This window comes from Arvicola amphibius, chromosome 14 (assembly GCF_903992535.2).
Source record: "Arvicola amphibius chromosome 14, mArvAmp1.2, whole genome shotgun sequence".
Taxonomy (NCBI): Eukaryota; Metazoa; Chordata; class Mammalia; order Rodentia; family Cricetidae; genus Arvicola; species Arvicola amphibius.
Window position 1 is genome coordinate 9,453,032 of NC_052060.1, and position 27,418 is coordinate 9,480,449.

General features: G+C 48.9%; 1 protein-coding gene across 8 annotated transcripts in view; it reads right to left on the bottom strand.

Annotated features, from left to right (window-relative positions):
* Positions 1 to 4,798: 4,798 nt before the first annotated feature.
* Positions 4,799 to 27,418, bottom strand: part of LOC119800732 (myomegalin-like) — a 184,366-nt gene continuing 161,746 nt past the window's right edge. For 2 of the 8 annotated variants that reach the window (XM_038310930.1, XM_038310926.2), the window contains 15 exons: positions 26,790 to 27,013; positions 26,043 to 26,144; positions 23,683 to 23,871; positions 20,762 to 21,013; positions 19,633 to 19,764; positions 18,942 to 19,061; positions 17,191 to 17,380; positions 16,286 to 16,410; positions 12,599 to 12,832; positions 11,598 to 11,714; positions 10,259 to 10,485; positions 9,227 to 9,370; positions 7,739 to 7,877; positions 7,425 to 7,471; positions 4,799 to 5,800 (listed from right to left, as the gene is read on the bottom strand). In XM_038310930.1, the coding sequence (XP_038166858.1) occupies positions 5,759 to 5,800; positions 7,425 to 7,471; positions 7,739 to 7,877; positions 9,227 to 9,370; positions 10,259 to 10,485; positions 11,598 to 11,714; positions 12,599 to 12,832; positions 16,286 to 16,410; positions 17,191 to 17,380; positions 18,942 to 19,061; positions 19,633 to 19,764; positions 20,762 to 21,013; positions 23,683 to 23,871; positions 26,043 to 26,144; positions 26,790 to 27,013 (2,284 nt within the window). In that variant the 3' untranslated portion in view covers positions 4,799 to 5,758. Of the gene's footprint in view, positions 5,801 to 6,633; positions 6,686 to 7,424; positions 7,472 to 7,738; positions 7,878 to 9,226; positions 9,371 to 10,258; positions 10,486 to 11,597; positions 11,715 to 12,598; positions 12,833 to 16,285; positions 16,411 to 17,190; positions 17,381 to 18,941; positions 19,062 to 19,632; positions 19,765 to 20,761; positions 21,014 to 23,682; positions 23,872 to 26,042; positions 26,196 to 26,789; positions 27,014 to 27,418 lie in introns of all 8 variants that reach the window. The other 6 variants (XM_038310929.1, XM_038310925.2, XM_038310932.1 and 3 more) reach the window with 5 other exon arrangements.

Genomic DNA, 27,418 nt, shown 5'->3' on the forward strand with positions numbered 1-27,418 from the left:
ACAGACCTGGGTGGATAGCGCATTCCCGTTTGAGCCGGCGCCCTCTAGATTTTCCAGGGAGATTTGTTTCAACCATCAGTAGGGAGGTTTTAAAGGATACACATTTTTTTTAAATACACGCCCTCCAATTTGGGGGTTCTTTCGGATTAAAACTCAGAAAGACTAAGTGGAAGTCTGTTATTTTAATATTTATTTGTTATTTTTATCTGTAACAAGGCATCAGGTCCCCTGGTGATGGAATCGCAGCCAGTCGTGAGCCAATTTATATGGATGCCGGGAGCAGCAAACACTCTCAGTGACTGAGCCATCTCTTTAGCTCCCTTAGTGACATTTTTGATTCCCCAGGGCCTCCTTCATGGAGTACTTCCTGAGTCTTCTGAGGTGCCAGGCCCAGGTCTCTCCCCAATGCGAAGAACGCGCACTTTCTCCGGTAAGGTTTTCCAGTTCCATCCAATCACAGTGTCGGTTCAAAGTAGGTGGCTTACACAGCACCGTATCAGAAGTTCGTAATCTCATCAAAACCATCCATTTTGGGTGTGGATAGGGTTTTCTGACCGTACGGTTCTGTCCTGGAGAGGGGCTAATTTCTTGCCTGAAGGCTCCTTTCTTTCTTTTTTTTTTTTTTTCCTCTCATGAAACAGTCTGACTTCAGACTCACTGTGTAGCTGAGGATGACCTCGAACATTAAAAAAAATCATTTATTTTTATTTTGTGAGTATCTACATAAATTGTAAAGGATTAAATGATCTTAAAAGTTTGTGGTGAAAATAGGAGCAGAGGGTGGCGGGAGTTATGTGGATATAGAGCTGAAATCCTGGCTCTCTGAAAGGCAAATGATTGACAAGCAATGACCTTTGTCCTCATGTAATAAATGTAATAAATCAAAGTCTCTTTTGCTGTTCCTTTTGCTCTATCCATAAATATAAAAATCTCTACCGATTTAGAGAACCTGGCCTCTAAGTTAACCAAGTTCATGGGTACATCTGCTGAGTCCCTGTGCTGTAAAGCATTTGCCTGTCCATACTGGAAGGAGCCTGAAATTCTTACATTTTGGTTGTGAGCCTCACCTTAAATGGCTGAGCTGCCTCTCCAGCCCAAAGACTGAAAATCTAAATCCAGCAGGCCCCCTCAGCAGGTGAGACGCCAACAGCAAGTACCGGGAGGACAAACTAGGGCTGGGAAGGTGACAATGAAGACTTGGGACAGCGCTGGGCTCTCTAGATCCTGGAAACGTGGGACAAAAGGAACCTGAAGAAGCTCCCGGACAGTGCCCCTCAGTCGAAGGTTGGCTGCGTCACTGGCCATTGTGAGAGAGCCACATGGGGAGGAAAAGCATGGTTGATACAGACCTGGGTGCTGTGATGGCTGTCCTTGGTTGTCAGCGTGACTACATCTGGAATGAACTAAAACCCAAGTGGCTAGATACATCTGTGAAGGGTTTTTCTTAATTACAGCATTCAAAGTGGGAAGACCCACTTTTAATCTGGATCTTTTGAGGCGGGAAGATCCACCATTCATCTGGGCCGTGCCTTCTAGTGGCAGCCTATAGAAAGGGCATTTGGCTTTCCCATTAAACCTCTCCGGGAAACTCCTTCAATGGCAAACATGGAAGTGTGTCTCCCAGGTGGTTCCAAATCCAGCCAAGTAAACAGTGAAGATCAACCATCACACCCTGTGCTTTTCCGAGCCAATAGCAGCATTTTAAGTGGAGGTCAGGAACTTCTCTAGAGTCTCACTGGATATATCTGCAAACCTGTCGTGATGCAGCAGGATTGAAAGATGGGTGGGGCGGGAGAGGCCGGCTTTCAAGTGCTCATGACTTCACAATGTCATAATACTCAGTGACACACAGCTGTAAGTATAGCAACAGAACTTGGAGCTCTCCTGCTTAGAAAAAGCCAGGGGACCATGGAAGCCGAGAAAGTGAAGTGATGGTTCCAAGCCTCATTCTCTTCCTGCCTGTCTCTCCGGCATGAAGACAGGGTTAAACAGAGGGTTGATTCAACTGATTTCAACCCACCCAATCATGCCATGCCCCACCCCCAGAAAGCTAAAATCAAGAGGAGTGGCCTATCTTCTTTCTACGCCTTTGGCCTGAGGTCCTGGAAAAGTAAATACATTAAAGACAACAATAACAACAAAGCCACACACACAATATAACAAAACCCCACATTCATCTTTTGAACATATGAAAATATGAACTTCCAAAAATATGAACTTATTTGTCCATATTTTGTGTTGTTTTCAATATTTTACAATCTTGGAAACGTTTTTCTTAAAATTAAATATATTTACAGTATACCTACTCTGATAGGTGTACATATAAAGCAAACTGTCACAGTAAGCTATTAGTATATCTGACTTTGTATTGCATTTATATTTATTATTTATTTGTTTGTTTTACTTATGTGTGCATGTGAGCATACATGTGGAGGTCAAAGGATAATCTGAGGTGCTCAGTTCTCTTCTTCTACCCTGTGGGTCCTGGGGATCGAACGAGGTTGTCGTGGTTTATCAGCAAGTGCCTTCCCCATTATTTCTATCCCATCGGTCACATTTGTGTGTGTGTGTGTGTGTGTGTGTGTATGTATTTGGTGCAAACACTTTGACCTTTGTCTGCATATTTTGAGTGTGAAAACGTTAGCTATAGGCCCAGTGCTGCCCTTTGGCTTTCTAGAACTCACATCCTTTGTGAAAGAAAGTAAAGCTTTGTACCCTCTGGTGAAATCTCCCCCCTCTCCGCCAACACCTTGCCATGGTGACCAACATTCTACTTCCCTGCAAAGTCGACAATCTTAGATTGAGAATGCGGAGGGCAGGGAAGCCCTGGCTATGCCCGCAGTTACAGTTAGCTTATGGGCTCTGGTGGGATGATGGAACGCTTCCTCAACGGATTCGTAAAATCGCTGCCTTATGGGAAGAGGCAAAAGGTAGAAGGTAGAGCCTAGTTGGAGAAAGTGGGTCACTGGGGCAGTTCCTTGTGGGCATTGGACCCCCTGGAGCTTCCCTGCGGGTGGTTATGAGCCATCATGTGGGTTCTGGGAATAAAACCTGGGTTCTGTACAAAGGCAGCCAGGGCTCTTAACTGCTGGGCCATCTCCCAGCCTTTGGTGTTTTGTTTTGTTTTAAATTATATGGTGGTGGTGGGCATGCGCATATGAGTCCAGGAGCCTGCAGAGACCAGAAGCATCCGATACCCCTGGAGTTGGAGTCATAGGCAGTTGCGGGCCATGTGACATGGGGGCTGGGAACTGAACCTGGGTCCTCTGCAAGAGCATCCTGTATTCTTAGCCACTGAGCAATCTCTCCAGCTCTGCCTCTGGGTTTCTTATGGCTGCTTGCCTCTTTCACATTTTTTCTTTTTTCTTTTTTTCTTTTATTTATTTTTTTGGCCAGGCAAAGAATTTTATTAACCCCTCTCCAAATTTTATTCCCAGGCTTCTTCAGCTTAGTTTGCTGCAAAGAATTAATTGTGTATTAGCAAAAACTGAAAAGAGCTGCAGTGTCCAGGGAAGCTTGAGCTTAAATATATTAGAGACCTAGACTTTATCAGATCCATAAACAAGAGAATTTGAAAAGCACTCATGATATAGAATAGCACTTTTACAAGTATCACAATCTTCAGAAGTCGCCTCAGTTCAGTTGGCATTGACTTAGGATTCTCGTCAAAAATCTGCACCGGATCTGCACCTTCATCATCAGCAACCTCTCCAGCAGCCCCTGGGGCTTTTCCATCCAGACTGGGCCAAGCTTCACCATCTCCTTCCTCTAGGGAGACAGTCTGCTCTGGTGGAGGATGCTGGGAAGTCTGTCTGTCACTGCTTTGTCTCAGTGTTAATGACCTGTAACGGTGCAGGTGTGTGCTTTGTGTGCTGTGTGCAGGTGTGCGCTGTGTGCAGGTGTGTGCTGTGTGCAGGTGTGCGCTGTGTGCAGGTGTGCACTGTGTGCAGGTGTTCTGTATGTGCTGTGTGCAGGTGTGCACTGTGTGAAGGTGTTCTGTATGTGCTGTGTATAGGTGTGCACTGTGTGAAGGTGTGTGCTATGTGCAGGTGTGTGCTGTATGTGCTGTGTGCAGGTGTGTGCTGTATGTGCTGTGTGCAGGTGTGTGCTGTATGTGCTGTGTGCAGGTGTGTGCTGTGTGCAGGTGTGCACTTTGTGCAGGTGTGTGCTATGTGCAGGTGTGTGCTGTATATGTTGTGTGCAGGTGTGTGCTGTATGTGCTGTGTGCAGGTGTGTGCTGTGTGCAGGTGTGTGCTGGTGTGTGCTGTGTGTGCTGTGTGCGCTGTGTGTGCTGTGTGCAGGTGTGCGCTGTGTGCAGGTATGCGCTGGTGTGTGCTGTGTACTGTGTGCAGGTGTGCGCTATGTGAAGGTGTGTGCTGCCAGAGACAGACACCTGACCTCTGTTGTTAAAATGTGCCACTGTTCCTTGGTTCATAAACAGGTTCACCTCTTCAGTACCAGAGATGCTGTTCACCCCTCACTTCTAAGGAGAACTGAAGTTTTTATCTCCTGCTGCAGCCGTTCTGTGATCCACTTTCTTTCTGCAAACTTTCCACCACTACCAAGACACAGCTGTCCTGCAGTTGAGCAAGTTTTTCCTGGTTCACGATGGTTTCTTTCATCTTGTCAGAGTGGAAATAGGGCCTTGCGGGGAACTAGGGTTTGTACTCAGGGAGCCTTGGGCAGACCACCTGAGATAAGACGCACACACACAGGGATGCCAGATGGCAGCACGTTTCTTTCATATTCTTATATCCTTATTCTAGGAACTGGTGCAGAAAGAAGCAAAGGAAAACAATTACTTTATACACAGCTTGCTTTAATAGCCATCAGAAAGACCGTAGTGTCTTCTCACCTGTTTACACATTACAGCCTGCAACACATGGCCATAGCAACATATAAATCTATATTATACATTTATACACACACCCACATCCTACGAGCACTGTGGAGACACACAGCACAGCCTTCAGAACAGAACAGGCCTCGCCCATGCTATTCAAAGAGGTACCAGTGTGCTGTATGCTAGACATTCAATAGGCTCCATGTAGCCTCCAGTCCCCAATTCCTCTGAGGATCATAAGGGACAGCACATTTAAGGGAGCCAATTCAACTTGAGATCATATAAGAAACAGAAGGGGCTAGGCTAAGCAGGGGGGCACCTACAGTCACCACGTTTGATATGTAGACTCTGGTGTGGTGGTACAGACCAAAGTACTACCTGGCTTGACCCACGGAGCTGGCCTGGGTTAAGAGCGGGTTTGTGAGGGGAGCTTGCCGAGCCCCAACACTGTCCAGCAGGGCACTGTCGCCCGAGAGTGTGCTTTTACAACTGTCTGAGGAGCTTCGGTGTTGGGACCATGCATCCCTTTGTGGGCAGCGAGGTCCTGGTTCCCCTGAGTTGGCGGTCTTGAGGACAGATGCTGAGGTAAGAACCGATGGGGCAGGTGCCATGCCACCGAGGCTGTTTGGAAGCAGTGCCGTAAGGCCCTCTACGCAGTCTACATCAGTTTTGCTTAGTGCTGGGCCCACTGGGCCTTGGCGAATCGTATTCATTGCTGCCAGGATACCACTCTCCTTCCTGTCTGTCCCATGTGGACACATCTCTGAGCCCTTTTCCGGACCTTCAGCAGGGGAGGGGTGGGACCAGGTATTCCTCAGCAGATAGGCAACTGCACAAGACTGGGGCAGGCCCACCCTTCCTGCTGCTTTAAGAACCTCTGGCTTCGCTTCTTGTGTGGCTCCTGGAAGGCAAGGGTCACAAGGCTGAGGTGTGTGACCGAGCCCTGAAGGATTTCACCTGCAGATAAGAGGGAAACAAACCTAGTCAGAGCGAGCGGTCAGACCCGGCTGGAGTCTGGAGTGAGGGGCAAATGTGCTAGAAGCCAAGAGCCTGAGAGCTGGTTAGGAGGGCGAGCATGGGGTGGGGAGTCCTGCCTGGAGACTCCTGAAGCCTAGGTTAGAGGGAAGCCTTGCACATTCCCAGATTCCTGCTGCTTCCACCACCAGACTGAGTGGCCGGACCCCAGGAGTCAGTTCATGCTCCAAAGCAAGTGGTCCGAAGCAAACAAACAGAAACCAAAGGGGCCTTTATATCTCCCAACAAAAGAAGCTCTGAGCAGGAGAAGGGGGAGGGGTCCAACAGGAAGCCCTCCTGATAAGTCCATGTCCCAGTTATCAGAGAGGGGGGGGTCCAGTCCCCAGGACCTCAGAGATAATCTAAGAAGAGTTCTAAGCCAGGCAGTGGTGGCACACGCCTTTAATCCCAGCACTCGGGAGGCAGAGGCAGGCGGATCTTTGTGAGTTCGAGGCCAACCTGGTCTACAAGAGCTAGTTCCAGGACAGGCTCCAAAGCTACAGAGAAACCTGTCTCAAAAAAACAAAAACAAAAAACCCAAACAAACAAAAAAAAAAAAAAAAGAAAAAAGAAAAAGAAAAAAGAAGAGTTCTACCAATATAGACTTGGGGCAGCAGGCTCACAGAGAAGGGGCCAGCCAAAGCCACACAGCCAGTTAGTGACAGGCCTTGGGACTAAGTTAGGCCCAGGTGTGACCCTCCACAGGGGCCTAGGAACTAGAGAGGCGAGCTTCCACAGGCTGAGCCAGTGGTGCCGGAGGCCACTGGGTCGGTTACCTTTGCTGGGACAGGAATATGGCTGCACAGAGGCAATCTTGTAAAGACCGTGCTACAGAGGCTCAGGAAAGAAAGGAGTCGTCAGAGAAGAATTAGACCAGGACAAAAGAGTGAGCTATACCATGGTCCAACCCCCTTGCGTGCTGGCAGACATTGTGGCAGACGTAACTAGGAACTTTCTGGGCAGAGAATGGGCTGCTCTGGCTGTGTCGAGTCTATATTCAGAGAATAGGTTCTGATTTCAAAGCCACATCATATACACACAGTGTTCCCTCACACTGCTTCCCGGAGGAGGGCCGGCACTTAGCATTTGAGGTAACTGTGGAGAACACCTGCCAGGGATAGACACACTTCCCCTTAGTGGGCAGGGTTTATTCTCAAGTTCTCTTCTAGATCCATGAGACTAAATCAAGATCATCCGGGACCTTTAAAGGCAAGGATACTCCCAACCACGCAGCAATCATGGCGGGGGCAATTTGTAAGGTTCTGTCTATGTTGTTTTTATTTTCCACAGAGCCTTTTAGGGAACTCCTGCGGTGCACAACTGGCCTCAGAGGCAAACTCCAAATGTCGCTGCCCTCAGGGGTCACCTGCGCTTTACTTCCCAGCCTCCGAGGGCAAGCAGAGAGGTGGAGGAGCAAGGTAGGGTCGGGTTTGCTGGGGAGCCATGGCCTACACTGGACCAGCAAGCTCTCAGAATATCAGAGCTAGCCAGGGGCCCCACAGACACGAGGCCAGAGTGGTGGGTTAAGGACAGGCTCTGAGGTTAAGTGGTGCAGTGTTGCCTTTACCTCTAAGTTAGTCCGTGCTTTCTTCAAGACATCGTGGGTCCTGGTCACTGCAAACATAAAACAGCCCCCACAATATAGAAACTACCAGTTGAGTCTGACTTGCTTGGCACATGCAGCCTAAAACACTTTCTCTGCCACTCAGTGTGTGTGTGATCTGTTGCTAGCCACACCCCTTCCCTCTATACCCACCATTGCTCATCAGTGTCCCCCCCCACCACCACCACCATTCCTGAGTCCCTCTAGTCACTACTGATCAGCTGCAAGGTCGGGTGTCTTGGAAGAGCCCTCCCCACGGGTCCTTCAGGGACACCTACGGTGGTTCACGATGTACTGTTCCATGATCTTCTTCTTCTGCTTAGCCGTCTTCAGACGCTCGTTAGTTCTCTGGAGGAGCTGTTCCTGTTGGGACACTTGGGCTCGTAGATCCAGGAGTTCCTTCTCTATCAACTGTCCCTGAGGAGGAGGGACAGACTCAGACAATCCCCCAAGGCTGAACGCACGCTGTGCACGCGATGATAAGCTACTGTTTTCTCAGTCTTTTTTGTATTGAATTCCCTCCTTTAAAACCCCTCAAACCTTAGCCAGGCAATGATGATGTACATCTTTAATACCAACACTTGAGATGCAGAGGCAGATGGATCCCTGAGTTCAAGGCCAGCCTAGTCTACAGAGCGAGTTCCAGGACAGAGATATGCAGAGAAACCCTGTCTCGAGAAAAATAAAATAAGGCAAAACGAACAAACAATATCAAAACTCTCAAACCCCAGCTGGGGACCAGGCCACCAGAGAGACATGGAAAAGCCTGCTGGAGAGAGAGCCTCTCTCTAGGCCAGTGCTAAATCTCAAATGCAAGCAAGTGCTCTGTTTGGTCCTGTAGAATTTCCTTAACTTCTCGTCGTAAGTGACACTTAGGAGTTCAGAGATGTTCTATCTGAAGAGATGGGGCTGGCCAGAGGACAGTGGGAAACTTTGCAAATATCTACCACTGTGGAGACATGAAAGCACCTTGGATTAGCACATCTGGGTCCACAGACATCAGGAACAGTTATCTGCAGCTGGAATACCGCCGTATAAGAGAGTCTGCCCACCACAGCCTGCCAGAGACACGCAGACCCCAGGAGGTGGCTGGCTTCCCCAGGCGTGACCCAGAGACACAAACTTTAAAAGCTGTTGAGACTCCAGACCACGGCTAAAAGAGGCTCTCATGCTCATAATGACATTCTATAATCTCTTGGCTAGGCGGACCCTAGGGGTGGAGAAAGAGCGCCATATTGTCAACAGGTCTCTTGATCAGCTCAAACGTCAAGGTACAAGACCTGGAAATATCTGCCGTCCGAGTTGCTTATGCCTTCTTTCCATATCCTTTCCTTCTCGTGGATATCTCATCAAGAATGGGAGGGTGAGGGCTAGAGAGATGGCTCAGTGGTTAAGAGCACCGCCTGCTCTTCCAAAGGTCCTGAGTTCAATTCCCAGCAACCACATGGTGGCTCACAACCATCTGTAATGAGATCTGGCGCCCTCTTCTGGCAGGTGGGCACACATGGAGGCAGAATGTTGTATACATAATAAATAAAGAAATCTTTTTTTAAAAAAAAAAAAAGAAGAAGGGGAGGGTGGAAAAAGAACTGCAACGAGGCAGCCACAATGGCTCAGAGGCCTCTCTCCAGGATGCTCCATGAAGATTCTGTTCATACCACTTTGCCCTATAACCCCTGACCATCAAGAAAGCTGAAGGCATTGGGAGAAGGGCCGTACCGGCATGGAAAAAGAAGGTTTCAACCAACCAAGACCCAGCCTCTTACCGCTTTGCCTACCAGTCCCGGCCCAGGTGAGCTTGGCAAGGCTGCTCTCCAGAACATGGTGAGGAGAGATGCGGACTCGTCCAGGGTGTGGCTCAGAGCACTCGCGCTGGCCCGCAGCTCACGGACACTTTTGTTACCTGGTACCTGGGAAAGGAGGACAGGTAGCCATGGATCTCTCTGCTGGGGCCTCCCATCACTCCCAGCACGGGGCTCAAGCATCCCTTGTGAACGAGCACATCACACAGGCCTGCTGGAAACCCTGGCTGCATCCTGTGTGAACGAGCACAGCACACAGGCCTGCTGGAAACCCTGACTTTATCCTACAGTTCCAGGACAGCTGGCCTCTACCTGGACCCCCTTCTCCCAGGATGTCCTACAAGCTTTCAAACTCCTTCTTGTGTTACATCCTCTGTGAAACTGTGCCTTGCTTGTCTGAAATGCAATTATAGACGACTGTTCCTCACACTGTGCCTGTCGCACCTTTTTGTGCATAGCAACAAGAAACTCTTTCTCTTTGGCAGAGGATCCTTATAGACAAGGCTGTCCTATGCAAGCACCCATGAGTGGCCAGTGTCTCAAACAACATTGTCACTTGTGCCTGCTCCCTCTTAACAACTGAGCACACTGAAGAGCTTCGCTGGCTGCCTCCCCTCCTGTGCTCAGTCTGAACAGGGTATTAAGTGTACTACTCTTCTGTATACACGAGTTTGTGTGGCTGCCTGTCCACTGGATTGACTTTAATCTATCTAGGCGTGGCTTTATGCCAGCATTCCTAATCTGTATAAGCTATCTGCTAAAAAACGGTGGCATGGTATGCCAACATTTTACAAGTGCCCTGTTAAAAAACACAGGGTTTTCTGGGGCTCTCAGTCAAAGCATCAAGTCAGCCTGATCTGTGGCAGAGTGAAGATGGAAGACAGGAAGCACAGGTTCTGGCTGGATAAACCTAAGTCACTTGCCAGTGGCTGGGTGATGTAAGGCGTAGAAGGAAGGACTGTGCAAAGAGAGTCCCCAAGACTGTCAGGTTCTCACCTCTGTGCCCTGAGCTTCAGGGCCAGGGATGTTGCACGCCGGCCTCGCAAGGGACAGTATCTTTTGGACCAGGAGCTTGCCTTGCCCAATCTGCTGCTGTAGAGCACTGTAGTCATCCACATGGCCTATGACGTGTCGGCCATGTTTGTTGGCAAAGGCGCCATCAATAGCATCGCCCTCGAACTTGGGAGGGTCCTTCCTTGCTGCAGAGTCGTCTGAACCTAGCTCTGACGGAGAAACAAAATAAAGTCCATTGTTTTCCCTAACAACAACTTCAGTTCACTCGACTCCAAAGGGGCAATGAAAGAGGCAAGAAGCCGGTCAGCCTTCAATAATACAGGACGGTGGAGTTCACAGAGCAGTCTATGTTGACATAGTTATAATTAATCTTGGGTCACTTTGTTAGACACATCTGTGCTGTCACCAGACAGAATTTTGCATTGTCTGGGCGGTGGGCTTCTAGGCATGCCTGCTACAAACCATTTTGATGGCATTAACTTATGTGGGAAGACACAGCTGTGGCTGAACCATTCCCTAGACGGGGTATCCTGAGGCGGATGAAGTGGAGGATGATGGGAAGCCTCCTTCAGCCAATGACCTTTAAGAGGCTGGACCAGGTTGGGGAGTGACTTTTTGGGTACCTAGAAACAACCACCGCCCACCTAGCTCTCGCTGTCTTGTTCCCATACTCCACACCTGGAGGTTGGATCCCCATTCCTGTTCCCTTACGATAAAGGATAATCTTGGAATCTTTTGGAGTTAGCTTGGGATTATTTGACTCGCGTTTCTCACCCCCTCCATCCCTGTTCTTGACGCATTCAGCTTCAGGAGAAGGCATGCTAAGCACTGGCATACGTGTGTTCACTGCTCTCTGGTTCTGGTGCCAGATGCTATGTGGCCAGCTCTGTTGGGTACCCAGGACTTCCTTGCCATGATGGTGGTGTAACCTGCAGCTGTGAGCCAGAAGCACCCCTTTTTCGCTCACACTGCTTTTCTCTGGGAACTTGGCCAAAACAACAACAACAACAACAACAAAAAGAGGATGCTACGACATTTTCAACAGGTGAAACATGCATGATAAATACTGTTAGTGAGCAAGTTTCTGGGTAAAGGATGACCCGGAAGTGAAGCCTCACTCTAGAACAGAGCAATGAGGGGTCAAGAAAGGAAAACCGGAGCGGCAGGGAAAGGACAGGGAAGGGAAAGGCAGAGGACGGTACACCGGCAGGAGACCGAGACAGACCTCTAGAAACAGGGGCTGCCTGTCCCGAGAGTCAGCCAGGGGTTGTCTACATCAACATTTCCGTCACCATCTGAGTCTTTTCATTGCTGTATTTACCATTTGTCCTGGTGATGGTTGCAGCGTCTGAGTCAGGACCGGAGCAAGAGGAGCTGGGGAGGACCGTGGCAGGAGAACTCAAGCCAACATCCCGGACTGGAGGGGAAGCAGTTGAACCTAGGAAATGAAATAGCTGCCATGTCAGGTCTGCCCACATGCTACACACTGAGCCACATGACACACGCATGACCTCAGCAAACCAACACCCATAGGCCACAAAGTACTTCGTGTGCACTCCTGAGCAGGGTATGTTTCAGAGAATATGTCATTACTAGTTGAAAGGACTGGTAGGCATTTTATAAGCCCAGTTTTGGATATAATTTTCATGTAGAATCTAGTACAATGCCTTGGATGGAATATGGTTATGAGGAAATGTACACAGTATGGATGTTACATGCTGAGCAAGGGCAGAGAGAGAGGCTCAGTGGGAGAGCCCTTTCCCCAGTCGGCGGTCTGGTTATCATTCTGCCCACTAGTGCAGCAGAGTCCAGTCAACTGCTCCTGATTGCTCCCTAGGCACCTGATCCTGGCTCCTAGGCCGAGTGACCTTTGTTTGCTTATTAAATGTCTTGGGACTCAATTTTCTCATGGGAAATACAGAGATGGGTAAAATGCCCTATTTCAGTGATACTGTATATTTGAAGACACCCTGGTAAATTCTAAAGCACTAGATACATATGAGGAGCCAATTCTTTTTGTTCCAGACCCTTGGCAATTAATACTACAGATAACCATACACGCTATTTCATATCTGTCCCATTTTCAAGAGGAGTAAATTAAGGGTTAAACATTTGAGAGTTTAGATACTTTGCCCCACGTGGATAACCTCAAAGTAGCAACTTGGAATGTGGAGGCAGGCCTGCTCCTGAATCCCGGGTTGTCACTCATGAGACTGTGTGAACATGTCCAGTCTCCGAGCAGGCAGAGCGGTTCAGCAGGACTGCCCCTTGCGCCACAGACATCTCCCCCGGTGGGAGCTTCTGCTCCCCTCTCTTTCGTACCTTGAAAGAGTGGCTGTGTGTGTGCAGGCTCCACGTCGGCGGAGACGTTCTGGCCGACAGAGGAGGAGCTGAGAGTGGCTTTGCCAGCACCACGATCCAGCTGCTGTTCCAGCTGCAGTCGTAGACCGTTGTTCACTTGGATGATCTGCTCCAACTGGGCTCTCAGGGCCCGTATCTCTGCCACCAGGTAGCTCAACTCACTGGGGACTTGGCAACAGGAATCTAGGCTGAAAACTGAAAGAAGAGAGAGGGGGACCTAGCATTATTGACCATGGATTTCCACGTAATAGTCAGAAGGCTTCTCTGTGACGTTCCTTCCTGCCAAGAGTCCCACTGGAGTCTTAGGGGCTTGGCCATGTGTCTATGAGACACAACCATTCTCATAGGGCACCAGGAGCAGAGCAGGGTGGCCTGTAACAAGCCTGGAATTCCCCCGAGGGTCACATTAGTCAAGCATGCCTATGGGGCATTTGGACTGGCAGATGAGAATCAGCATACTGTGTCTCCATGTTAAAATTCATCCTGCAGGCTCTAAAGCAGGTCAGCACTGAACTGGAGAAGACTGAAGGGGGAGGGAGAGGGAGATTTGATGAATGCCATATTCAGAGAGGAAAAGCAGGAACACATAGGCCTCTTGGCAACAGGAGAAGGGAAGGCAGGAACCTTAGACCCGAGCCCAGAATTCCTAGGTGAATGTCTACCTTCTTCATGCTTCTCATACCCGTTTTACCACATGGAAGGTATCTTACCACGCGTACTTCCACATTCAAGGATGAAGAGAGCTAATAAACAGCTCAGTATTTGATATTTCTTACCAGAAAACCTGAGAGCCACTTATATTTGGAAAGACAGAATTAGTTTTGGATTTTACCGAGACCGTACACCTTCTGTGACCAGGCCTGCTGCAGCTAGCTCACAGCTCTTAACCCAGCACATGATTAGCTCTGCCATGAGCTATGTGAACAGCCAAGCAGAGAGAGACCGAATACCCTCCTGTCAATTTGGGTATGTTTTTTCATCAAATGAATACGTGGAAGAACCTATGATTTAGCTACCTTGCGGGATTCTGACATTCAAACTCAGGAATTATGGAGCATTAGCGGATTTGAAATGAGCTCAGGAACACCTGTGCACCAAGAGAACCACATGAGAGGATGTATGGGGAGATCAAGATGAAGTTGCTTCGTAGACAAAGGTTCTATTACCCTTTCTCTTCCCCTGGTTCCAAATTCTCGCGAACTTTTGCTTGCTTTTGGAAAAAAACCTTCGCTCGCTGCCCTTTATCTTCCCGATATCACTGTATCTTTTTAATGATAATTTTTAAATTTTGAGATTATAATACAGTTACATCATTTCTCTCCTTCCCTTTCTTCCTTTCAATCCCTCGTGTGTGACCCCCCCCCCTCCAGTTCATGGCCTGGTGGTTGTCATGCACACGCATGCTCTGCTTGGCTCCCATAAAGTTACTTGTCCTTATCCGTCTATGTTTTCAGAGCTGACGGTTTGATGTTGGATAACCAGTTGGCAGGCTCTTCCCTGGGGAAGACTCTTTCTCCCTCTTTCAGCATTCCTTAGTTGCCTGTGGCTCTCTGTTCAGGGCTGAGGCCTCATGACTTTCTCCCTTCCATAGCATTTGGGTACTTTATCTCCTCAACTGACCCTTATCTCTTCACCTAGAAAAGTCTCTACATTTATCCACAAGGCTCCCCAGATAAAGGTCTCCTAACTCTAGTATGTCCCACCAAACTGCATCTTTTTTTAAAATTTCATTTTTTATTGCTTTTATTGAACTATATATTTTCCTCCGCTCCCCTCCCTTCCTCTCCCCTCCCATTCTACCCTCTCCCGTGGTCCCCATGCTCCCAATTTACTCAGGAGATCTTATCTTTTTCTACATCCTATGTAGTTTAGATCCATGTATGTCTCTCTTAGGGTCCTCATTGTTGTCTAGGTTCTCTAGGGTTATAGACTATAGGCTGGTTTTTCTTCACTTTATGTCTAAAAGCCAATTATGAGTGAGTACATATGATATTTGTTTTTCTGGGTCTGGGTTACCTCACTCAATATGATGTCTTCTAGACCCATCCATTTGTCCGCAAGTTTTAAAATGTCATTGTTTCCAAACTGCATCCTAAAACTCAGTTTTCAACATGGAGCTATCTTCCTTGATAGCAAACTCTGGTCTTGATCTTTACATTTTCTGTCTGCCAGAGGCTGCCCTTTCCACCCCCTGATTTTGCACTCCTCTAGTGCCAAGGGGCTCCCACAGGCAGAATGACCCACTGCACCCCAGCTCTGGACTTCAGCCATTCATTTCAGCCTGGTGAGTTCCCTATACTTCAAAGTTCTGATTCATTTTCTCTTCAGCAAATTAAGGGGCTAGATCCAGCTTTAAGAAATTCAGTTTGGGGCTGGTGGTTGTGCACACTTTTAATCCAAACACTCAGGAGACAGAGGCAGGTAGATCTCTGTGAGTTTGAGGCCAGTCTGGAAGAAAGGAAGGAAAGAAGAAAGGAAGGAAAGTCAGTCCTTTGTATAAAGTCAGAACATTGTGACCCTGATACCTTGTAGGAAGATAAGGCCTACAAGGCCAAGGGATGAGCCAACCTGGAGTCTGCCTGAGAGCCTAGCAACAATTGCTGCCCTGATCATGCCTAGCCAATGATTGACGAGCACATAATATCAAAGGATGGGAACTCAGCCTGGGTGCTGGGAGGAGGGTATAAAAGGCTCTCCCCAATGCCGAATAAACGGTCTGCTTTGCCACTTGCCTGACTCCCAGAGTCTGTGCTGTTGACTCTGTGCCTTCTCACCCCTTCCCTAGGGGAGCCCCTGCCTTCACTGTGCTCCCCATGGTGCCAAGTACCCCACAAACTAGCTGCATATAAGATGTGGCCTCACCACGTGGGCATCTTATCCACACCACCAGTTTCAGGGTGAGTGGGGCTCTCAACAGTCTTTGCCCTACACTGTCCTTGTATAAAAAAGATTCTACCAACTTGCCTGCCTTCAAAACCACGAGCAGCCTCAGGGCCAGGCCTCCCCATTCCATGCTTTTACCATGATGCTTTTCTTCAAGCTGGTGATTTAAGTCTTTGCTGATCATATTACCTGATGTCAGCCCTGTGATTACCTGCTCTAATTCATTAACATAACTCATTATACCTTTCTCTGTTTGGCCATTTTATATTATGTGGGCCCTATTATAACTTGTTATAGCTCATTAACATAATGTAACTCAGACCTTTCTCCATCTGAGTAGGGAAACATACTTGGATTTTTAAATACTAGATTTTTATTTCAGCAGATGGAAAAACTGCTCAGTAAGTACCTAATATTTAAACCTAGACTTGAAACGTAAGACCTGTTAGTGGTAGTTCATTAGGTCTTTGGTTTTGAGTCAGTTCCTCCCTGTGGGGAAGGGAGGAGGGTAGACGCCCATCGCCCTGGCCGCCATGTTTGCTTTTACCACATTTAAAATCTTTTCAGTGACAGCCCGAGGACATTACTTCAAAATTAAAACAAAACCATGCTATAATCTTACCTTTATTAGGTTGTTTTTGACTATTTAAGGGGGTGAAGTGTGATCCTTGGGGTCTGTCCTGAAGGACACCCAGGCTTGGCCCACTCATGTCAACAGCCCCTCCCCCTTGGGCTTGGCAGAGAAGGGACAGAGGGTCCTCGTACCTTTCATGCCCGTCTTAGGGTTTCCACAGAGTGACTCATAAATCTGGATCTCTGACTGCAGGGAGGCCGACAGCTGCTGCTTCTCTTCGCACTGCTGTTGCAGGAAAGCCAGCTTGTGCTGCAGCCTGCCAAGGAGAGGCAAGAGTTTACCCGAGTCTGTGGTGGGGGGGGGGGGGGACGTGAGCCAGCCTGTGCCTGAGGCATCTTAGCCCCGGGTGTCTACTCTGGGGTGGGGTGGGCTGGCCAGCACTTTCACTTAGCAGAGTCTGGGGCAGGTCAAGCAAATTAGCTTGAAGTCCCAGCATCAGCTCCCTTTGCTGGCAGCAGTGTAATCACCTCCCAGGTCTCTCCTGGCTCTAGTGTTCTCCAAGCTGACAGGCAGGCACGGGGCTCTTACTGGCATAGCAACTTAGAGCTTTTGGAGAAAGTCATGTCCTGTATCTAACAGGAAGCATGGAAATGCTCTCCTGCCGGTCTCCAACAGACCGAAACCTTCGTAACAGGACTTCAGCGCGCTCTACCTTGGAATACCAAAAGTTATTCTTTTTGCTCCAAGTAGAGTCTTCCTTTGGCTCCAAGAGACCAGTGTGGCAGGAATAGCGAGGGGAGCCGGTTTTCCAAAGGAAGAAACCACTGTTTTGTCAGTCTCACTTCTTTTTTTTTTTTTAAAAGATTTCTTTATTTATTATGTATACAACATTCTGCCTCCATGTATGCCCGCAGGCCAGAGGAGGGCGCCAGATCTCATTACAGATGGCTGTGAACCATCATGTGGTTTCTGGGAATTGAACTCACGACCTCTGGAAGAGCAGTCAGTGCTCTTAACCACTGAGCCATCTCTCCAGCCCCTGGAGAGTCTCACTTCTGCACTGAAAGTGGGCCTTCCTTATCAAGGCCCCACCTACCTGGAGTCCTTTTCCTGGAGGGATAGCCTCTCTTCCCGGAAGTGCAAGATCTCTTCCTGCTTCTCCTGCAAGTCTTCCAGCAGCTGCTGCCGCTCAGCCTTCTGCTGCTCCAGCTCCTTCTCCAGCTCCTGAAGCTGGGCTTGAGAGGCGAGCAGAGCCTCCTGCAGGCGCTCTACTTCCTGGGAGTGTCCTAGTGAGTAGGACACAGGGGTAGTAGTTACGTCACGGCCTAAAGCTCAGCAGAAAGTCAAACCCCAAATACATTGAGGCCGGGAGAAGAAAAGTCCTGTGTGTGTGTGGGGGGGGGTGGGCAGTCTGGCTTAGCGGACCCCACATCCTGCGGGGTGGGGGTCTCTTTCTTTGTGGTGTCTAACGCTCTGTGTAAGCACACCTGCCCTTGCTCTGAGGGAAGGCACTGTGTTCCTAAAGGTCAGTGTTTTCTAGGCGCTCACAGCAGCTGCTCAGCTCTCCACCTTCGGTCTTATCAAAGACCAGCACTGATTTCTTGTTTATGGTTTTCAGAATATATTTTTGTCCTCATCTTGAAAATTGGGACGTTTGGTTTTTTTCTGGCCATGTGACATCCTCGAAGAGGATCTACAGGGACTCGTCATCCGAGGCTAGTCCATGGTAACAAGTATATCCATTTGGGTCTCTTTCTATGTCTCACCAGTGAGGCTGGTCTCCTCTCCCAGCATGCACTGGAAGGTCAATCTCTCTGCCTCCTCTCATCCATCAACCTTAGTTCTATTCTGGGCCTTGCCTCTCAAATATCCTTGTACTGGAGAAATAGCTCTTCTTGCCTTTTGCCTCCACAAGGATTCCTTCATTCTGGACTTAGTACTCTCATATACTGTTCTTAGCCTTTTAATAGCCATTCAAAAGATATTTGTAAACAAAAATAATGTGTTACTAGTCAGATATTGGTTTAATCGGTCAATTAATACTAAAGTAATTTGCCTCCCAGGCCACATGGGAAATGATGCCCACTTACAGATGATGATTAAGGTAGGGCTAGGAAAGCTTTAGAGGACATGGGGCGACAGGAGGACCACCGGAGAGCATCCCTAAGTGAGGGAGGTAGTGAGAAGGCCGAGGAATGGAGAACAGGACCCAGACAGCTGCCCACAGCTGTACTGGTCTGGAGGCGTATGAGAGAATACAGGCATGTACGCTATCTGCTCTTATGGATCCCAGTATCTGTGAGCAGGTGGAAGGGGGCAGATTCTAAACCGACAAGACAGGTGGGTAGACAGCTAGCTGGGCAGATGTGGCGCGCTTTCAGAAGGCATGGGCTTCGTAGAGCCATTGAGTCCCAGAACCTAGCAGCCTAAGGGCCAGGGTTGGGATCCCTTAGGGCAGTGGTTCTCAACTTCCTAATGCTGCGACCCTTCCATACAGTTCCTCATGTTGTAGTGACTGCAACCATAAAATTATTTTTGTTGCTACTTTATAGCTGTAATTTTGCTACTGTTATGAACCATAATATAAATATCTGTGTTTTCTGATGGTCTTAAATGACCCTCGTGAAAGGCTTGTTTGACCTACCAAAGGGGTCATGACTCACACATTGAGAACCACTGTCTTAGGGAATAGCCCCTTGTAGACAGATTAGTAATGTAAATCTTGGGCTGGTAAATCTGGGTAGCTGGTCCATCAACCTCCTCTTTGCTTTTCCAGCTGGTGATCGTCCTGGCCAGGGTAGACACAGACCTGGGAGGAACTGTAGCTTGTGATTTTGCACAACCCACCTTTGGAAGCGTGACTGAGCTGAGCCTGCAGGCTTTGGTTTTCTTCCCTTAGGGCTCTGTTTTCATTGTAGAGTTGAGGCATGGACTCTGGGCCCTGACTGTAGAAGTGAGAGGTGGAACCTAGAAAATACACGTATGTCCCATGTAACTGATGCTTTTCCATTCCCCCAAAGATCCTCTGTCCTGACCCAGCAGAAATCTGCAACCCTCAAGGTGTGGGATTAACTTGAGCACAGTGGCTGATGCAGAGTGGTACGTGTTCCTTCTCCAAGCATGTATTTTTTGTGTGCACCTAGCATGTGAAGGCATTACAATTGTGTAGGAAGCTTCTTCTCCCTCACTGACTGAGGTTGCTGTGTAGAAGGGCCAATTGCATATATGAAGGGTGACCTCCAGATGACAACATTGGTAGGGGTGGGGGTGGGGGCAGAGGTGGGACTAATGGCCTCCTAAGTGAAGTGGGTAGGAGTGGCTCTTCATCAGCCTGGCCTACTGCTTACCAGTCACAAACAAGGACACAGAGAACCAGCCAGGGACATAGAGATTAAGGACAAGAGGCCAGAGAACTCAGACACATCCGACAACACTGTGACAACCGAGTGAAGGAGAGAGCATTGGAGGGCTTAGAAAGCTGTGGAGCTCTGCCTAGAGACTGTTGCCTCTGTCACGACAGAGGCTGGGCCTTGCCTACCGTTTTCCCGGGCAGTGGAGCTAAGCCTGTGCTGCAGCTGCTCCCGCAGCCGGTCGTTGACACAAATGGACTCCTCCAGCCTCTGGCGCAGGTTCCGGATCTCACCGAGATGCTCTTCCAACAGGTCGGCCCCTGCAACCATCCCGGGACAAGGCAGAAACTAGAACGCTGGCTGCTAGGGTAGCTGAGCTCTGCCAGGGTATACTCAGCCTGGCCCTAATGTCACCTTCCTTACGCTCACGGTGTTTTTCCACCCAGGCAGCTTTGCTTAAGAAGAAGGGAAGTCCTCAAGCACAGGATGGCCCCTTGCTAAGACTGCCATCCACAGTAAAAGGGAGCTATGTATCACTTAGAAAGTAACTGACAGTTTGGGGCAGTTAAGGGCACTGACTCTTCCAGAGGACCTGGGTTCCATCCCCAGCACCCACATGGCAGCCCTCAACTGTCTTTTTTTTAAATTTTTTTAAATTGATTTTTATGGAGCTTTACATTTTTCTCTGCTCCCCTCCCGCCCACAACTGTCTTAACTTCAGTTCCAGGGGCCCCGACACCCACGGCAAAACACCAATGCATATAAAAAAGAAATTAAAAAAAAAAAAACAAAATAACTGACAACCCTAACTGACCTGGCAAGGTGTGCCCACCTCTTGAGTGTGGGTTGGGGGGTGACAGAGAAGGTCTTACTGTCCTTTCAGCCCCTTTATTCTTACTGATATATGATTTGACAGTTTTCAGCAAAATCCATCCTTTCCCAACCAAAGAAAAGCCCTAAGGTAAAAACCACATGCCCTCATCCTACCTGTCATAGCTAGGGACCAATGCTTGAGGCTTCCCTGCATCACTTTTACTAAGACAGGAATAAGGAGTCCCCTGCATGGCTCTAGGACCCAGAAGGACCCAGAAGAAGTACTCTCCAGTCACAAGCAGACCCTTTCACTTTGGGCTGTCTCTCGGGAATTCAAGTTTCCTACTGTGGGAACTGAGCTCCGTCGTGCTGTTTGCCCCCTGAGTTACACCCCTCCACTTGGTATGATGGGGTTTTGTGCACAGGACATATCTGAGGGATGGAGAAGTTGTATCCTGTCTATATTTCCCTTCTGGAGAAGCAAGTCCCAGGTCTGTGTGTTACCTGTGGGTTTGGAGTTAAGCTGGTACAATGAGGAGCCCGAGGACAGGTCCCCAGAGATGCTCCCTTTCTGAGGCCTCATCATGTCCCACGGGCCGCTGCCACCCAGGTAGCTAGGCTCTGGGATTCTGCCCAGCTCTATGATGCCCCTTGTAGGAGAGTGGGGCTGAGCAGGGTTGAGGTAGCGGGAGGAGCTAGCTTCTGGATGGCTGCTCAGCAGTGTAGCGGTGGAGGCAGGAGGAGCCATGCTAACACCTGGACAGAAAGAAACACAAGGGAGAAACGAAGGCTATCAGAAGCCAGGAACCGTGAGGACATTGAGAACACCGAGAAGAGAGATAGCGATGGACATGGGGGGATGTCGGGAACCCAGTTCATCACAGGGTACCAGTTGGGTGGAAACTCAAAGCCTTAAGCCTGACTTTCCCCATCTGCGTTTCCTAGAATGAGACCCCGAGAGGCAAAGGATAATGAGGGATCTGAAATCACTTGGGCATGCAAAGGAAAAGCTCAGGGCTCCATTTCTGAGTCCTACTGACAGGTCCTCATGATAGAATTCAGGAAAGTTCTGGAAGTAGGAGTCATTCCAAAGTTAGGGGTAAAGAACGTGATGGGCTCTCTGACTGGTCACACCTACAAACGGGAGTATGTGTCTGCCTGCATTTGCCATCCCCAGAGCTAAATGTTAGTCAGTCTTTGCATGCCTCCTTCGGGGAGATGGGTATAAAGTCCAGGTAGATGTTTCCAGATTAAAGAACTCTTTGCTTGGGTTGGGAAAACCCTGTAAGGAAAGTTGTGATTTGAAACCTCTACCCCCCCCCCACTCCAAGATTTGACAAACTGCAGCATGTCATCCAACCTTAAAGAATCATCAAACATGTTCCAAAGAGGATGCTGGACCTCTTCTTTCCTAGGATGATACTTTCAGAGACCCTATGAGACCACAGGTGTCTCCTTGAGCCCCTTAAGCAGTGGCAAGCATTCAGTGATGTCCTGTGTCTGACCACTCTTGGGAGTGTCTGAAAGGAGGGTCCCTACGCAGAGTTTATATTCCTGCTTGTTTTTTAAAGCCTAGACTAGGGAGTAGGTGCAAAGAGGAGCACAGGACCATAGTTTAGACCATGTGGTGGGTTGGTTTCTTCCAATGATTATCAACACGGGCCAAATAGACAGGCAACTCCCTCTAAGCAAACAGGGATGAAGAAACGAGTCCATCATTTCCTCCAAGCCGTTCAGACTCTGAGCAAGGATTAGTATAAGGGCCACTGGACAGCTTTTATCCTCAGTTACAACTGCTTCTCAGATTGGGCTACATGCTAGAATCGCCCGAGGAAACATAGACAGACAGACAGACAGACAGACAGACAGACACACACACACACACACACACACACACACACACACACACACACACACCATTTTATGCACAAGATTCTCCTATTCTATTCTTTCATGAAGATCTGCTGACAACCATGAAAAGACAAAGGAAAAGGACAGAGGGGAGGAAATGGAAGCCAAAGAATACCATGCCATTTTGACATGGGGCATGTTTGTTGGTGTCAGAACTATTGATGGAACCGTTTTAGGTCCTAAGTCCTAGCCCATCCATAGGTCTCTAAAGAGAATAGGTGTGGAAAATCACCAGAGGGTTTCCACTGGGTCCAACCCACAGCTCGGGGCAGCAGGGCAGCTGCACCCTAGTACAGAGGTCTGGGGAGACCAGGAGCAGAGCACAGGCCACCAGGACATGCCTTCCACGGGGCAGTCTCCTGGAGTGTTAGCTGCCTGCTCTAACTCGGTGCCCTGCACAGGGCTCTTGTGAGGCTCCGGCAAGACCACAGTCGTGTTAGGTGAGCCCTGTACTGATGCTCAAAGGTTTATTCCCTTAGATTTCAGAGCCCACAGACTCAGCCCACCCTCCTGAAGTCACGACCCAGTGAATTCTGAAGGTCAAGCTGGGCGCGAAATAGATAAATTATCCATTTTCAGGGTTGATTAAAAAGAAGCGGGGGCGGGGAGCCCTGATCCAATTGCCCTTAGGGGCTTTACAGATAGAAACTCTTGGCTCTGCTCTGTGCTCAGTCAATTCTCTAGGTGTGGAGAATCTCTGTTAACCTCTGGCTCACTCAAGTTCTCTTGCAGGCATAGAATATGACTTCAGGGAAATTCTCAAACCCTTCCTAGTTGTCTTTAGAAATCATTACTACAAAGCACTTCTGTTTTCCTACACCTAAAGTGATTCCGTGCATATAAACTCTTACAACGAGGCATCCAGTGCATACACAGCAGACCCTTTCTGCGAGCTCTGCCGTCACATGCGTTTAAACCACCTATGGGCTCAAAGGACAGAATTCACAACAGCTATTTGTCACGGCCGGTGGTTACGGCTCTATCCATCTACGTGTCCTGTTTCCTGTTGGGGGGGGGGCAGAATGAACTTGAACCATAAGGGGGCTCTACCCCGCTCTGCTTCTGAATCTCGACATCATCCTTTGTATCCCAAGCTGATGATATTGGGGATTCAATGTCATTTAGAGCAGTCTGCAGCAAGATATGCAATGACCCCACAAAGCCGTCCATGCACGTGGCCACCCTGCCAGGGTAAAACATAACTGCTTTATCCCTCTTGCCGTTAAGCATTTTCCAGACTTCCAGGGGTGCACGCTGCCAGACTGTGTTGTGCCTAACTCTGCTAGCAGTCTGTGAGCACCAGGTCGAAAGTGTCTGAATTCCTCCTGTAGCTGATGGGACACACCCCAGGGACAACAGCAGCCGCATTTCAGAAAAGAAGCAAGCAAGCTTCCCCTCCATCTGCCGCCTGGGACATGTGCCTAGTTTTCCCTTCACCCCCATCCAGCCAAAGCCATGCAGAGCAACACTGTGTGGGCCGCCACGCATCAGCACACCAAGGCAGCAGTGCTCACTTCTTTCTCCCAGCTGCTTCTGCAGCATCTGCAGCTCCTGTTGAGCCTCGGCCAAGGACACCACCGGTGCCTCACAGCAACCGAGAAGGGGAGGGCCGGAGGGCCTGAAAGGTAGGAAGCTGGGTGGAGCTGAGCGCATTGGTGTCTGGGAAAGGCTAGCCGGCTTGGGTGTGCAGTTAAAATGAAAGCCTAGAAATAAAGAGTTAGGGAGAAAGGAGACATTATTAGAGAAAAAAGTAAGAGAAGAAATAGGGGAGACAGATCGTTTCCTGATCAGATGGGGATCTGTCATGTGGCCAGCACTTAATGTGGTACAGGCTAAGCCAGCAAGGCCAAGTGTTATTCCTGAGAAGCAGCCTGGCAGGTGTCTTTGCCAGGCTTGCCTGTATTTATAGCCTCTGCTTAACACAGAGGTAACTGGCTTCAGAGGCAGGTCAGGATGACTATGCTTATTTCCTCAAAGGCCCCGGGGATGCTGGTCATAGCGGGTACCAGCCCCTCTCTCTGAGAAAAGACCATCGACTCATCTGGAACTCCTTTTGTGATTGTGTTGGGATCATGCTGACAGGGGCAGGCTAGACCAGGTATTACTAACAGGTACAGTGTGGGGCTCTGGTGGGAGCAAGCTTCGGAAATCCAAAGCAATGTGTTCATCCACAAGATGAAAAACAGCCAAGGTGGTGTGGCTGAGAGGGTGGCTTGCAAACCTGTCTGAGAATAATACTGAATATTTTCATTAGCTTAGAAGCTAATAAAATGGGCTTCATTGAGGCATTTCTAAACGTGTATGTGATACACCTCGATCGTATTTTCCCAGGAGGGTACTGTCTTGTTTTTCTTCCTTCCTTTTCCCAGCCCCTTCTTAAAAGGCTCCACCTCCTCTCTTGCATTTTCTTTCCTCCCCATCCTTTGACAGGATCTTACCATGCAGTGCATACCAGCCCCTCTCATTGTCTCCAGGACATGCGCCATGTCCATACCCTGGACTATCAACCCATCATAAGCATAGTAGTGGAATGACAAACTCTTTGGGTAGGACCCAGAAGTTTAATTAAAAGGTCTTTTCCCCCAGTGATCCATGTAGTCCACGTGTAGCCAAATCTTTAGAAACACGATGAAAGTCTAGTGTTTTAATCTGTTTCTTTTTTTCCAGTGGGGAGAAGGGCAGAAATCAACACTATCCTAAGGAGGACGTCTTACGTGGAAGACACAACTACATCTACAATACATCATTGGTCCCACAGTGCTGATACTGTTTCAGAGTGATACTGCAGACATACAAACTGCCTAGAGTCCCAGTCCAGGTATCATTTAGGAAGGCGCTGTGATGTTAAAACCCCTGACCTTAGGCTCTCTTTGAGCTGAAAGCGTTAGGTAGATTATCGATACTCTGGGTGAGTAGCCCACCCTCCGTGATCTCAGTCCAGCTGCTGCCTGCTCAGACCCAGAACCACAGAGACCAGGCTCAGGTAGGAGAACGATTGGGAAGGGTGAAGGTGGCATAAAATAGGACTGTGCTGCCGGGTGGTGGTGGCGCACGCCTTTAATCCCAGCACTCGGGAGGCAGAGGCAGGCGGATCTCTGTGAGTTCGAGACCAGCCTGGTCTACAAGAGCTAGTTCCAGGACAGGCTCTAGAAACCACAGGGAAACCCTGTCTCGAAAAACCAAAAAAAAAAAAAAAAAAAAATAGGACTGTGCTCTGGGGGAATCAGACCTCATCACACACTCCATGGAGGTAGCCAGCCATAGGGAAAGGCAGGGAGCAGGGTCTGACCTTTCTCTGCCGTCTCTGAAGAAGAACTGTGAGTGATCAATAAACTACTGCCAGCTGTGCTGAGACATGAAAGCTAGTGCCCCCCTCTCATTGTCTCCAGGACATGCGCCATGTCCATACCGTGGACTATCAACCCATCATAAACCCACCGACGGCAATGCAAAAGAAACAGCACTTAGCTATGATGTTAGCTGTACCACCTATGGGAAAAGGCATTGTACCAGATAAGTAGGCAGCATGAATGGGATTAATAGGTATGAGTTTCCTTCTGTTCTTTGGCTATTGTAATCCTATAAAAATGTGTGCCTGTTTTCTCCAGGATGAGTTAGAGAAAGAAATGAAGGTAGTTATTAAAAAGGGTTAGTCGACTACTAGTTAAAACCAGTTCATAGATCAAAGCTTATTGCAGATTTCCTGTTTTCTAATTTTTAAAAATCACATACAGATGATGAATGAGACTAGCATCCTGATTTACCTAGAATGGAATGGATTTAGGCTTCTACCAGTTTCCACCCTTATCCCTAGAGGAAAACCAAGCAGGCTGCCGGGAGAGCTGGATCTACGGCCCCACTGGCCGTTGCGTACCTGGATGGGCCTGGCTGGCTTCCTTGGGGGGATTCTGGGGAGTTGGCAAGCTGATGGGGCTGTTGCTGGATTCGACCTTGAGCCCCTGAGATGCACTGGTTGCTGATGGTTTGGAAGACAACACAGCAGAATGACTCGAATGATGGATGGACTCTACAAAACCCGTGAATGAAAGAAAATGTTTGGTGTACTACAGAGAACTGGAACCCAGGCCTTATATCATCCGGGAGTACCAGGGCCAGAGGCTGGCTGTTGTGAAAAGCCCTAAGGACAAGGGCCATTTGCATTATGCGTTTTCTCACTTTTAGGTAGCTCCTTCAGTAAGGGAACCACCTTTGGGGCGACAGAGGGAGTTGAGAACCTGGAAACCCTGAAGTTGCAACCGTGGCAGCATCCGTGAAAGCCCACGGATACTCAGGGGCCACTATACAGAAATTTCAAAGACATGAGACGGTTTTACTTTAAGGAAGGAGGCCCCTCAGATTCAGTGAGCAGTAAAGGCGGGCCACCAGATTCTCACTCGGGATTATACGTCATCATGTATATGATGACAGAACTCAGAGTGGCAGAATTACTTACAAGGCCAGTGACAGAGCAAGGATCTACCCCATGGGAGCCTGTGCTTGGCACTTGGTCCCCGAGCCATGTTCCATTCAGCCTGATACACAGAGCGGACTATAAGGCCTGGATCCCGAGGTGTCCTCTCCGTCTAGACACAGAAGGTGCCACTCTGATCGTGAAGGCTACCTGAGTGACCAGGCGAAGGCTTCTTGTCCTCATAGTGTGTGTACTCGCTGGCTACATCCATGTCAGAGCAGGATTCTATCTCGTCAGACATGAAGGAGGTGCTGCTGGCAGAGCGCTGGGAGTCGGAGAGGGTGTGACTGCTGCGGGGAGAGAGGGACCGGGTGTCCAGCTTGGCCTGTAGGACTTCAATCACTTTCTCCTTCTCCTGGAGCTCCCTGCTGAGCCTGGTGGAAAGAGGAGCAGGTCACCGGTAAACCAAGGTCACCCAGACCGGTTAGTCTTCACTAGAGCCCATGGGAGACCCATGTCAGCCACGGGTGCCATTCTGTAGAGAATAGGAAAGCAGCACATCTCTGACTGCGTACGTGTGGTGTAAATGGATAGACAGCAGTAGCCACACAGTGCCCAGGCCACGTGCCGACAGCAGCAGAGGCACAGCCAGACCTTGAAGGCGTGACTGCTTAACAGGTGGTCCCTAAAACAGCGGCAGTCTAAGGACTATTAGCATCTCCGACAAGTATAAAAATTAAAAGGAAGTCTCTGAAAATGTGGAGCGAACGTTGTCTCGACATCTGAAAGTTGGATAAGTGGCGTCATCTCATTGGCTCGCGTGTAGGCCCTCCATGTGT